Source organism: Cynocephalus volans, chromosome 6 (assembly GCF_027409185.1).
Source record: "Cynocephalus volans isolate mCynVol1 chromosome 6, mCynVol1.pri, whole genome shotgun sequence".
Taxonomy (NCBI): Eukaryota; Metazoa; Chordata; class Mammalia; order Dermoptera; family Cynocephalidae; genus Cynocephalus; species Cynocephalus volans.
Window position 1 is genome coordinate 33450709 of NC_084465.1, and position 13249 is coordinate 33463957.

General features: G+C 33.9%; 1 protein-coding gene across 13 annotated transcripts in view; it reads left to right on the forward strand.

Annotated features, from left to right (window-relative positions):
* The window catches only part of CADPS2 (calcium dependent secretion activator 2), a 498805-nt gene extending 486223 nt beyond the window's left edge, over nt 1-12582 (forward strand). For all 13 annotated transcript variants that reach the window (XM_063101364.1, XM_063101369.1, XM_063101373.1 and 10 more), the window contains 2 exons: nt 6648-6752; nt 12415-12582. In XM_063101364.1, the coding sequence (XP_062957434.1) occupies nt 6648-6752; nt 12415-12582 (273 nt within the window). The remainder of the gene's footprint in view (nt 1-6647; nt 6753-12414) is intronic.
* The last annotated feature ends 667 nt before the right edge of the window (nt 12583-13249 follow it).

Here is a 13249-nt window from a genome sequence, read left to right on the forward strand (position 1 = left end):
TACACCATTATGAATTGACCACTGAGTTCAGCCAAACCATTAATTAGTCATTTCACTCAAAAGATTAGCCAAACCAGTATGCATCCCATTGTCTGTCACTAAGTAGGGGAGGGAGGGAACAACTGACGAACTGAAATTTTCACTTTGTAATCACTAATCTTTTTAGCACCAGGAAAAGAGCCACAGAATAAACTTAAAGAGGCACTTGCCTACTTGATGATAAATAATACAGAACAGTATTGATAGTAATACATTTGTGTAGTGCAGAGAAAGACAGGCTAGTTTAATCTTATTTTCAGGACAGTTTAGAAAAAAGGAAGTTTGAATTAATGAAGTAATAGAGAACTGAAAAGAGATCATCATGCTTCTCCCAATCTAATGGAAGTTATGTAACTTATTCTGTTATGTAACTAAAAGGATCTAATTCATCTGGAAATATCTCAGTTACTATATCCATGCATTAAAAAAAGATGTATTGAACTCCAGAGATAGGGAAGTTTCTTTCAGCATTCAACAAGCATTTATTAGGCACCTGCGATATGCCAACCCTTCCATGTTTGTACGTTTTATACTTTTTCTTTCTTAGCAGACATCATAATGCTCATAATGTACAAACTTTCTGATGAAGTTCAAAAATGAAAATCACTTTGAATATTCATTCAACACAGAAGAAAAAGACATGAATCAAATGCTTCTAGAGTTCCCCTGTGGAACAACCAGGGATCTTTTTTCCACATTGCATTGTTTTGCTACAGTGAAAAAATATTTTCCAGTGTTCTTAAGCATTAGGATGTGTGGAATCTTATTCACTCCTCATGTTACATTATCATTTCATTTTTGTAATATCTAGTACATTAAGAGGCCAAGATGAATAAGTTAAAAACAAAATAACAGACGCTAAAAAGTTCTGGAACTCTAGACCTCTAAACTTGCATTCTTCTTTATTCTGTAAGAGTAAAGCTGTATTGAAGCAGCATATTAAAACAAAAAGAATGACAATGTGGCTTTTTCTTTAAGTTCATTTTTACAAGAATCACAAGCTCTTCATGCCCTTTCCTCTAAACTCACAGTATTTCTATAGAACAGGAGATTCTCATTATTTTAATGCTAGGTTCATATAATCTGTCCCTCTTATTACAGATGAGGAAACTGAGGCACAGAGAAGACAAGTGACAGTTTCAGTTGAGCAAATAGCAGCATGAGAGGGGCCAGCACTCCCCACCCTCCCAGGTTCTACATTTATGTTCTTCTCTGGTGTGTTGACAGCAGCCCTGAGCTCCATGTCCAGACACAAATCTCTACACCCCCTACCCCCATGAATGTCTCTAGGTCTGGCTGAGAATGTTGATCCGGTGTATGTTGGGTTGAATACTTCCTGTATTTTTAACCATAATAATCTGGTTTCAGTTTTCCTTAAATATAGCCCTTAATCCTATTCTAAGCCAACAAAAAATTCACACTTAAAACTTTCAAAATGCTTGTGCTTTTAGGGTCTGCTTTGTGGAATTGGGTATGATAGTTTCAGGGGGATGCCTTGAATAGAGGTGAGAACATTGGTATTATTGTATCAAATTTACTGTTAGTATAAAATTTGCATTTTAGCATTTAGAAATGGCAAGTGAGTAAAATAGAGCCACAAATTTAGTTATATTAGATAGGTGTACTGTTGACAAAAAGGAAAACTCAATGTATAATAAATCATTTATATTTACTTTTTAATATACTGGTGAAACTGTAGGTCATTAATGTTTCTAAATATTTTGTTTTATAAAGCTACTAAAATGATCTTAAAGGATGGCTTATTGTATATTTATCAGATTTATCAAAACCTTCAGCATTTTTAAAACATTGTTCTTTTATTCAATTCATCTTTACATTTGAAAGGTACATATTTTTTAAAGCGAGATTTTCTAAGTGTCATTTCATTTCAGCACAGTGACTTAACTCTTGTAAGACAGTTTTTCTTGAAATAAATGAAGAAATACATACTGCAGAAATTTAGCAGTTCCATGTGTTAGTGCATTAAAAAGTGTTGGTTCTTTTTCTTTTCTTTCTTTCTTTCATTTTACTTTTCTTCACCTATTGAGACAAGCATAGCTAGAGAAGAATGAAAATGTATCAACTAGTACCAATTCGTAATCAATAAAAAGCTAAACATTTAAGCAGTAAATATATCACAGATTTGTGCCCTAGCAAAGCAGCTATTTTTACTTGCCACCATCATCAGAAGCCTCATTCTGACAGAAATCATTTGCTTGAAGCAGCCGCAATATACAAACCCTATGTGGTCTTGTGATTCAGATTTAGGAATATCAGCCGCAGAGGGTCTAAAGGCATTGTGCATTAGTATGTATTGAGACCTCATTCCAGGTGGCAAGCAGCTGGACTTTTTAAAAATAAAACTTCCAAAATAAAAGTAAAGTGCTTGTTTCCAGGTAATAAGTGTTATATTTAATTGAATCATCCTCAAAATGTTATAAATTAGTCAAAAATGGGAGTTGTGCATATTTAATATATTTGTTTTGTATTTCCACTAGTGAACAGAATAATGAAATTCCTTAACTACTTCTCTTTAACTTGCATGAAGAAAGCACGGTATGTTGCTAAATCTCTTTTCAGCAGCTCTGCGGAGAAACAACTTTAATCCTTGTTAGAAAATTGCCGAGTCTGGGACTGACAAAGAGCTCATGCTTGTTCTATTGTTAGTGCTCCCCGGCCCCAAGAGCAGAGCCCTTTACAGCTGCATGGAGCCTGCCCGGCTCAGCTGCACTATTTAGGAGAGGAGGTTTGTCAATTTCTATTGACAATGGAGAGAGTTTTTCAGGGCCTGTAGCAGTGCTGACACAGTTGGGGATCAATGCCAGCCATTCAGACTGCACCCTCTTTCATTGCTTTGGTTTGTTAATTCAAGACTAAAGGTCCACTGAGGGGGTTCAGGGTGTTTAAGAAAGCTGATGAACTGTTTAAGAAAGCTGATGAACTGCAAGCGTTTATAGCCCTGGTGTGGCAATTTCCATAGTCAGTGGCAACTCCTGGCACTGAGGGAGCTGTGTCCTTGTTGACCCTCTTGTTATTAAAAATGCACAAGTGCTGCGCTTCTCAATATTTCAACACTCTTTCATTGTCAATACCACCTTCTGAGCCCTTCAGCTTGTTGCTTGCTCTAAAGATCTTCTTAGATTGGGTTTGAAAACTTCACCTTAAACACTAGATTAGACTGATGTTCTGTTTTCCGTGCTCCTGTTGATTTGTTGAACCTTCCCAGGGCTGGAAAGCAAGTAGCAGCTTGATGGGGAGACGGGCTGCTAATATGATTTACCAGTCTACAGTCATGCACAATAAGTGTGAATAAATACAGGGGTCTCACAGAGTCAACCCCAGCCTTTCCTTTTCTTTTATTTTTGCTTTAAACGAGATATCTCAAAAAAATGAAGTGAGTAACACATGCCCTTACAGGAGTTGAATGAGCCAGAAAAAGAAAAAGAAAAAAAAAACAAAACACCATATATTTTGTTAAAGTGGTAGGCTGCTGTCATGGATTGATGTAGAAAAAAAAAATTGTAAAAAATACACTTACTGCTTTATTCCTGTGTAGACCAAAGCAAAGAATAAAGCGGTCCTGCCCTACCCATGACATCGGTGCAGGCTGTAGCTCTCCTTCCTTGTCGTCCACTGAAGGGAAAAGTGAATAGTCAACCAAGTTGTTTTGTAAAATTAACTTTGCCGAAATGAAAAGATATTTGCTAATATTTGGATTTTATTGCGCATTCGCTCTTTTCAATTATTTTCTTTGTTTTTTAGAGGATGGGTTGGTTTGGTTTGGTACGGAGAACAGGGAAAGAACCTAACCTACCTTTCACTTTTCTCTCAAGATGAAAAAATGGGACCCGCACCAGAAATAGGGAAGTGCCAGAGGTTTATGCTTAGTGGCTTTGTGTGTGTGTGTGTGTGTGTGTGTGTGTGTGTGTGTGTGTGTGTGTGTGTGTGTGTGTGTGTGTGTGTGTGTGTGTGTGTGTGTGTGTGTGTGTGTGTGTGTGTGTGTGTGTGTGTTTGAGTTTGAGTTTCACCATATATGAGAAAGAAGCAGTCGTAGTGTTTGTTGTTTGTTTTTGTTGTTAGCCTATTCTTAGTGGTAGCATGTACTGTGAGCTAAACTACTGCTTTCCTTTAAACATTTGCTTAATTTAGCTGAAATTCCTCTTCAGAATGCTTTGACCTAGGAACCAAAAATATACATTCTTATCTGCTAGGATAATTTTTCTCATAGACTTTCCTTATGGAACTATTTGTTTGCCTCAAAGTAAGATGATGCTAAAGTAGCTTAAACATTTTGCTTAACAATAGTTCTCTTTTTCTCTGTCTTTATAGTTAACTTTAGATCATTTTATTCCCAAATTCTTTTTCTCTAAAATTAAAATTTTGGCATCGAGTTTAAAGAAATTATCATATAAATAATTTCTGTTACATTAAATGTCCTTTCAATTATCGCTTAATTGTAAATACCATTTATATATAATGGGAGAATGAAGTTAAATTAGTTTTGAATTATGTAAGGATTTTTTAAAACACTTAAAGATGCATTTGGAGTAATTCTAAGAAAGTATTTTCATTTCCCTCAATTTTATACAGCTTATCATGTGTATAGTAACTGCGTAGTCTAACAGACAGATTAACTAGTAAGTTTGTGGTAGACTTATGATATATAATATTTTATCCCCCCAACAAAAAAGAACTTACTGTCCCTGCAGAAGGACTATAATTTTTAAGAGACATCCATTATGACAACATTTTAGCTTTCAAATGATCTGGAGAAAGGTGTGGGAGTGAGAGTCTTAATTCAGTATATTAATATTCCATATCAACAATACCTGTGAGTGTTTACCTGTATTAAAATGGAACTGAAGAAACTGAGTTTCTAAATTATTAAAATCATATACTTCCTCATTTCAAATAACGTCAGAAATTAAAGTGAGCACCTATAAAAGATTTTGAGATTTAATATGTCAACTGAAGTACTGAATTTACTAGCAGTTTGTTTTTTAAGAATTTGGGAGGGTAAGTGTCTTATTTTATAAAATTTATATCTGGCATTTTTTATGTGTTCTGAAAATTCAGAAAGTAATCAATAGAAAGGAGCAAAATTAGGGACAGAATAACATATTTGTAAAAATCATGGTCTATCCCATATTTTAAAAATGAAATTTTTATTCACCTATTTGATAATATTTAGTAAATTATTTATTTTAATTAGCTTCTCTCATTTTGTACATGTATGTCCAGTATATTAACAATAGAAATAAATGTGATGAAATGTGAAATTAACTTGCTTTTAATTTACACTTAAAACTATTTTCGTATTGTACTAAATTTTATTAGAACTATAATAAATACAAATAATATTAACTTTATTAGAATTATAACAAATACAAATAATAATAATATAATAAATACAAATCCAGAATTTTAGATGTATCACTTAAGATTTCTCATAGATGTTGAATTTACTGTTTCATTATGTGGGGGAAAATTTTTTTTAAGATTTTTTTTTGCTGTGTTTGAATACCCAAGAACATATGCACACACATGTGTTCTGTACTGTCACTGTATTTGTGTATAAAAGCAAGGCACAAAATCTCTTCTCTTTGAAAAACTCTTTTGTCATTTCCTAAGTGCTGAATGGATGTTGATATTTCTCACTGTTATCTGAATGAGTAGCGTTATTCTTAAAGTATTACCCAAAGCTAGCTCTGGCATATAATCACTGAATCCTTTAAAATATCACCGCTAATGGCAGATCGCCTTTTTCTGAAAATAGGAACAAAATTTCTTCTTTTACTGTACTCACAGACATTATGTAGGAGGAGGAAATTACATTAGAGAAGAATTTCAGTATTTCCCTCAAGATAGTTCTTATAAACAGAGAAAAATTATGAACTCTTGCAGAAATGAAACAGATCCATAATTTGGTCAACTGACATCTGTTTTGTGATTCTTATAAGATGTAAGAATTCCATCTGACAGTGTTCCTTCCCAAGATCTTAATAAATCTTTATTTTAGGTGAATTTAAAACATCTTAGCAGATTATTAACAACCAATAGTAGATAAAGGTATGATTGAGAATTGCTGTTTATTAGTAGTAAGCTGTGGATACGTTTTGCCATCACTCCTTTAAAATGTTATTTCTAGATATTGACTACCTGCCCTAATGGCATAACACATCTACTCTTTGATTTTTACATAACATGCGGGCTAATAAGAAATTTTCCTTTGAAAATAATTTAGCTTTTTTCCTGCTGCTTGGCCATCCATTCAGTCTCGTAACATGTATTTAGTACCCGTTGTTACCTACAAATTACAAAGCAGGCCACTAGGCTGCAAAGTGCAAAAACACTGTTTCCCATGAATATGTTACAGCTGAAAGACTGTAATGTTAATTCATGCTAAGAACAGCCTAGGTCAACTTAGCAGTTTTTCCAGCAAAACATACAATTCTGTTAACAGGAAATTATAGCATTATTGACTTCAAGTGCTGATCTGTGGTCATTTCAGAGTGTTTCATTACCCCCTCATTACCGAATCTGTTAAATGAATACTGCAGAGGTTGTTTTCTTTTTTGTCCTCCCCTCTGCCCCGTCCTTCTTTCCAGCAATGGTACAGCAGTTCCATGAAAGTCATTTGCGTGTGGCTGGCTGATAGATTAGACCTCCAGCTTCATATTTACCAACTGAAGACGCTCATCAAGATTGTGAAGGTAAACAAAATGTGTTTAGATGTGAAGTGCCCAACAAGCTATAAGGAATCATGGCAAGATATTGACATACACAAAGTCATATTTACTATAACTGAGCGAATGTAAGTACTTAAAAAGCATCACTTATTAGCAGTAATGTGCTAAGGTTTACTTCCCTTTTTACTTAGATTACTAAATACACATAAATTTATCTTTTTTGCACTAATAAATAAAAAGTAGTTGTTAGCAAGTTATCACATTTTAAGATAAAGTACATAAAGCCCGTAGCACACTTACTTGAATGTACAAGGGCACTTCAAAAAGTTCATGGAAAGATTTGTGTTATCTTTTAGTTTTTCACAAACTTTTTGAAGTACCCCTATAGTAAGTCCACTATAATTTTGCATGAATTTTCTTAAGAATAAAAATGTTTTCTCATAACATATTTGCTTCAAATTTATTAGGATCATATATCATTATGAGGACTTTTCAACTGTATTTGCCAATAGATTAAGGAGAGTCTCAGTTATTTTATTATATCCTTGTATGAATATCATTCATTGTTACTGCCTAAATTCTTTTAGAAGCATGCCCCTTCTTATATGTAAAAGATGATCGCTTTGAGCACTGGGGACCATCCAAAACTACTAACACAGATGTTATGTAGGTTCAGTAAGGCCATTTTGATATTTGCTGTTCAAGAGAAAAGTTAATAACCTATATATTATATTTAGTAAGTAGGGACTTTTTTCACACACTGGAAATTCTAGTGAAAGCACAAAATTCACCCCATGTTTAAACTTTTCTTAAAATTGAGACAGAAATTCCACCTTATGGCTGAAAACATAACTCTATGCTATTGAGAATCAACTGTTCTTTTAAACAGAAGACCTTCACTTCCATTTTAGTACTGTTTATTAATGGTAATAAATATGTGTGTGTCCATACACATAAGGTATATATGTGCATGTATGTGTATTTATGTGTATACACACGCATGTACACAGTAGTTCTCAAAGTGTCACTTCTGGCATTATCAGCATCACCCGGGAACTTGTTAAAATTGCAAATTCTTTGGCCCCACCCCAGACCTACTGAATCAGAAACTCTGAGGGTGGGACCCCACAGTCTATATATTAACAAGTCTTCCAGATGACTCTAATACATGCTATAGTTTGCAAAGAACCACTGTGTTACATCATTAAAAGATGTTCCTATCCACATTAAAATATCTTTCATCATTCTCTTGATTCCTGCCATCTAATTAGAATACAGATTCTTTTGTGCTGTAGACATAACTGTTATCACAGGTAAGAAAGACCCACAAATAGGGAAGTTCTGTTCCAGAGTCAGAAATTGGCAAATCTACTGGAACACAGAACTAGACCTATAATGTCACAATAATTGTAATCATGATTAGTCATAAATAAATAAAATTCTTGCAACTCACAAAATTTTAATACTATAGCTACACATTACATTTCAATGGACAAAATATCTTTGATCCAGAATACTGCTTACAAGGTGTTATTTATTTTACAAAGAAACTGAAAGCACACTATGATACGTTCATATTTGGCTTAGTTCTCCATTGTTTCTTTGTTTCCATAAATGTTACTTGAGGAACTTTCAAATGAAGTTCGTTTTTCATAAAAGAAAGTGAAGATAATGTGTTTACCTTCTAAATACAGGTAATGTTAAGATTGCTGTCTGTACTGTGATTAGTATTAGGATTAGCTGGTTATCCTAACTATCAGCCGTATTTCCAAGCTAACGTCTACTGTGTCCAAGATGTCAGAAGTTACAAATTCAGCCAGATATTAGGACTGATAGATTGTTAAGCTTTTTACTTTGTTTTTAGCATAAAAATCTCCATTTTTTATTAGCCTGTCATTTGTTTCTTTAAAAGTTATTTCTTTTCTTGTATTTACATGTGTCTTTACAGTTAAAGGTCAAGCACCAGTGAAAAATTTTTCAGCTTCATTGAGGTATAATTGACAAATAAAATTATATATATATATATATATTCAAGATGTTCAGTGTGATATAGTGAAGTATTATATATTTGAGATTTGCTATGAGAGTAGTTCTTAAGTATTCTCACCAGTGAATATTTTAGCAGAAAATAACTATTAATAATTCCATGAATTATATGTGGCATTTCCATTGTACTCTAAGTCAATTAATTTATCTTACTTTAATATATTCTTTATTATGGCTATCAATAGTTAAGACTAGGGGCTGACCCAGTAGCTTACTTGTTAGGGCATAGCGCTGATAACACCAAGATAAAGGGTTTGAATCCCCTCACCAGCCAGCTGCCCAGGAAGAAAAAAAAAGTTAAGACTGATCGTCATAAAATTAAATTTCATTAATATGTTTAATTTTCCATGTTTTGCTTTTCACAAACAAGTCCTCAGGCTCAGCCAATGATTTCTTTGGATGATATATTTTATCAAGTCATAGGGCTCTATTTAATAATTAAAAACGATTATTTTCACAGTGAAAATCAAGGTGAATTAATAACTTAATGTTCTAATTTTTTTTCCTACTTTGAATTTTACATTTTGAATTTGAATGTAAAATTCAAAGTAGGAAAAAAAATTCACACTTTAATGAACTTCATACATAGATTCATCATTCTTCAGAATCTGTGTGGTTTTGTTCATAATGATCATTTTCCAGTGAATTTCAGAAGCTATTAAATAATGCATGTATAGAATTGCGGAGGTCCATAATTAGGGTTTCTTTCCATTCAGATCACTTAGACTTGGACTACATATTACAGTAGAGTAGTACGTTCTACCCAGGATCCATACTACCCACCTCTAGCCGTCTAGTCCTCACTACCAACAGGCACTGTCGTTCTGTGCACATGGAGACCCAGACACCATAAAAATTTGTATGATAGCCAATGTCGCCGTACAAAGACACTTATACACTAATGGTTCATTCATGTTGCTCACTAAGAAAAAACAAATTCTGGTAAGATTTCTGTGAAAAATTAAGAACTGTAAAATTATTTGTGAAGTTTTAATATCAGAATGATTTATTTGGGAAGAGGAAAAGTAGAATCCTCAGGTAATAAAATGGCTGATGGATTTGTCTTCTCCCTGGTGGCCAAATAACATTTAAAAGCAGCTAACATAAATCAGCTGCCTCATTTGCTAGGAGAAAAGAAGGCAAGTGAGCAGCACTCTGTGGCAGGGACTGATCTTAAATAAGAGTCAACCAAACCTTTGTGACAGCCATAGAAGATGTCCATGTGTTGATAACATTGTATGAATTCTAAAAAGAGAGAAAGATTGCAAGGATATCTGCCTTGCCGCTCACCTAACTTGCTATTGCTGGCTAAGAGAATAAGGAAGAGGTCTTAATTGTATATAAATAAGAAAACCTTCAGGACTTCAAATCCGCAATTCGGATCTGTCCTGGCCAACGTATTGAAAATTAAGCTAAGTTAATAAATGTCCATAACGTTTGTGTGTAAAACAAAAGAAAAGAAAATTAAGCTAAGTATAAGGAATATCATTCCAATAAAATAAGAAAATCCAACTCACAAACTCAGTATATAATTGTTAGTGGGACAGTAATACTTTATATCAGATGTATCATCTGTAGGTGATTATTTTGCAGGCTTGATATATTTTTAATCTAACTATAAGAGAGCTACAGCTTTGAATTCAAATCTTTATGGTAATAATGCCATGTATATTAGTTAACAGATTCTCTAGACAAAATTTAGGGTTACTTTACCTGTTCTGATGCGAACTACCCTGAGTTTTGGTGAAAGAGAGTAGTACCACCTTAGTCACAACAACTTATGACTTAGAACTTATGACTTAGAATGACTTTGTCACAATAAGCTTTTTCAGCTTAGAAAGAGAATGTGAGGATGGTGGATTGTATGTGTCCTGAAATAGACTCTTAAAATTTGAATAAAATAGGTTTGCTCATTTAAGGAAGAAAGAAATACTCTCTGAATCTAAACTTTACTTTCTGTTGCAACACTGACCTCAGATACTTTGCAGCATTTCTCAGAGTTCAGTTTATTTTGGACATAAGATGGACTTTTCAAATATGAATTTTATTTATATCAGGAGATTATCAAGTGAGAAAAATATGTATTATTCATTCTCCATCCTTACTATTGACATATCACTTCTGAGACTTGGAATGACACCATTGGGCATGAGTCAGGTGGAAGAAAACAGGAAGATAAAATGTGAAAATCCCAGTGGTCTCACTACATTGGAATGATCCTACTTTCCTGTAGGCTGTAAGTAGAGGCCAGGTTTGTACATACAGGAGACTAGGATGCTCTTCTCAGCACTTGATAACTCATGTGAATAAGTACCTTCAGCTCAAATGTCAGAATGTTATGAACACTCAAATGTTATGAACACTTTACTATGTTCGGTGCAACTAAGCATCTCATAATATTAATTTCCAGCTATTGGAGTTATGCTGTGGGCCATGAAGTATACTATTCCTCCTTCTTATTTGACTTTTTTCATCTATTAAGTGCAAACAACAACAACAACAAAATGGCTACCAGGAATCGCTTAGAACAGAACAGTGGCATATTGATACATACCGAAACTTTGGGCCAGTCTATTGAAATCTGACTGCTTACTATTCTAAATCTAACATAGGACAGTAGAGGAATCAGGAAAGATATTTAGCATTGAAAATAGCCTTAGACGTACCTTCACAGAACAGGATATCTTCATTTGTTTTTTGTTTCCCCGTTTAACTAACTCTGGACTTTTTCTCCAACTTTAAAAATCAATAACAGTAAAATACAAGTCCGGTTTAGTCATGGAACATCATTTGTGAAGAAAATCACACTTTAAAAAGTGAACTTAAGAGAAGCTTTATAGATTATATATTTTAAGTACCACAGAAGTGTTTTGTTGAGGTTAAGAATCATTATAAAAATAAGAACATGGTATTTATTCTATTTTTTATATCAAATACACCAAATTATAATTTATTGTTTCACAAAAAAATGTAAATACTTGTTTTATTATCCCATCTATGGAAGTTTCAGCCCAGAATTTGGCACTTCCCGTTCCAAGGGAATTTCAAAAGGAAAAGGTAAATGTCATAGAGACTTTAAGGTGTACACAAATTTTTACCCAGTGGTCCTTGTAAGTAAATCTTATAATTAGCAGATGCTGAAAATGTGAACTTCTTTTACTGATAATAGGATTAATCCTCTTCCTCCACACATTTGTCCCCCAAAACTAATGTATTTTCACAAAAAGAAATGTATTTTTCAGTATTAAAGGAAAGACTACTCAACTGAAAAACTAAGAAATCTTTCTTATTAAAAACGTACATAAGTACGTATCATTTTCTATTTGTTACAGTTTTTTCAAATAATAAATTTTGTGCAATTAGTAATGTTTTGGAGGAAGGCTAATTTGTCATCTGATAGTCACAACACTTTGATGTATTCATAGTGATTGTAGTTTGAATAGCACTATCCAAAGTCTCTCATCCAATTTTTTTCCCCAGAAATACACCAACAAGATGATTGACATGGGCAACCACAATCAGAATTCATTAGTAGATTGTCCAAGATCATTTTTGAAAGGACGACTGAACTCATGAACCTACATATATAAGTATACATATAATCTAAGTTATCTAAGCTACTTGTCTTTTCTTTCTCCAGAAAACCTATAGGGACTTCCGATTGCAGGGTGTGTTGGAAGCCACGCTGAACAGTAAGACATACGATACTCTGCACAGACGTTTAACAGTAGAGGAGGCCACAGCCTCCGTCTCAGAAGGAGGACTTCAGGGCATTACTATGAAAGACAGTGATGAAGAGGAAGGCTGAGAACACAGCTCTGGAGAAGGAAGGAGGACTTTGACATTGTTTTTTTGTACCTTGTCCTTGTAATTACATGTATCGTTTTGACCAAATAAATATGCTTGTATTTCTTTAAAAAGTAAGCGAGTGAAAGGGGGAAATGCCAAGTATTTTCTTTTTAAGAAGATCATCCTCTTTTATTTAGCTTAACCTAAGTGAGCTTTGGCTTTGTTTGTGATTGGAACATGGACTTTTTTTTTTTTTTTTTAAAGCAGATTTAACCTTTTATTCTGTAATTACATCAAAGTAATGTCCTGTGTGTAAAGTGAGATATGTGTTTCTCATACTGTAATACTGTGAGAAGAGGCCACTTCTGATCACTGCGCCGACTCTATCGTACCCTCGTTACAATGGTCTGTACCTTACGGTTTATCATTTGTGTGCAAGGTTTGTTTTGTAGTTAATTTGCCATTATTGTGATGTGTATAAATCTTTAACCTTGGTTCTTAGTATTCTGAATTGGTCTGCAGGTGTATTCCTGGGCTTAAAGGACTGCCAAACCCAAATATAGGCTAGATTATCCAATGAGCTCATGTCTTGTTCCATTCTGAGTATTCCTTCTTTCAAGCGTAAGAAATCCTAAGGTGTGGGGTAGCAAGCGTGCCTCCATCACTGTACCTTCTTCTCCTACTTC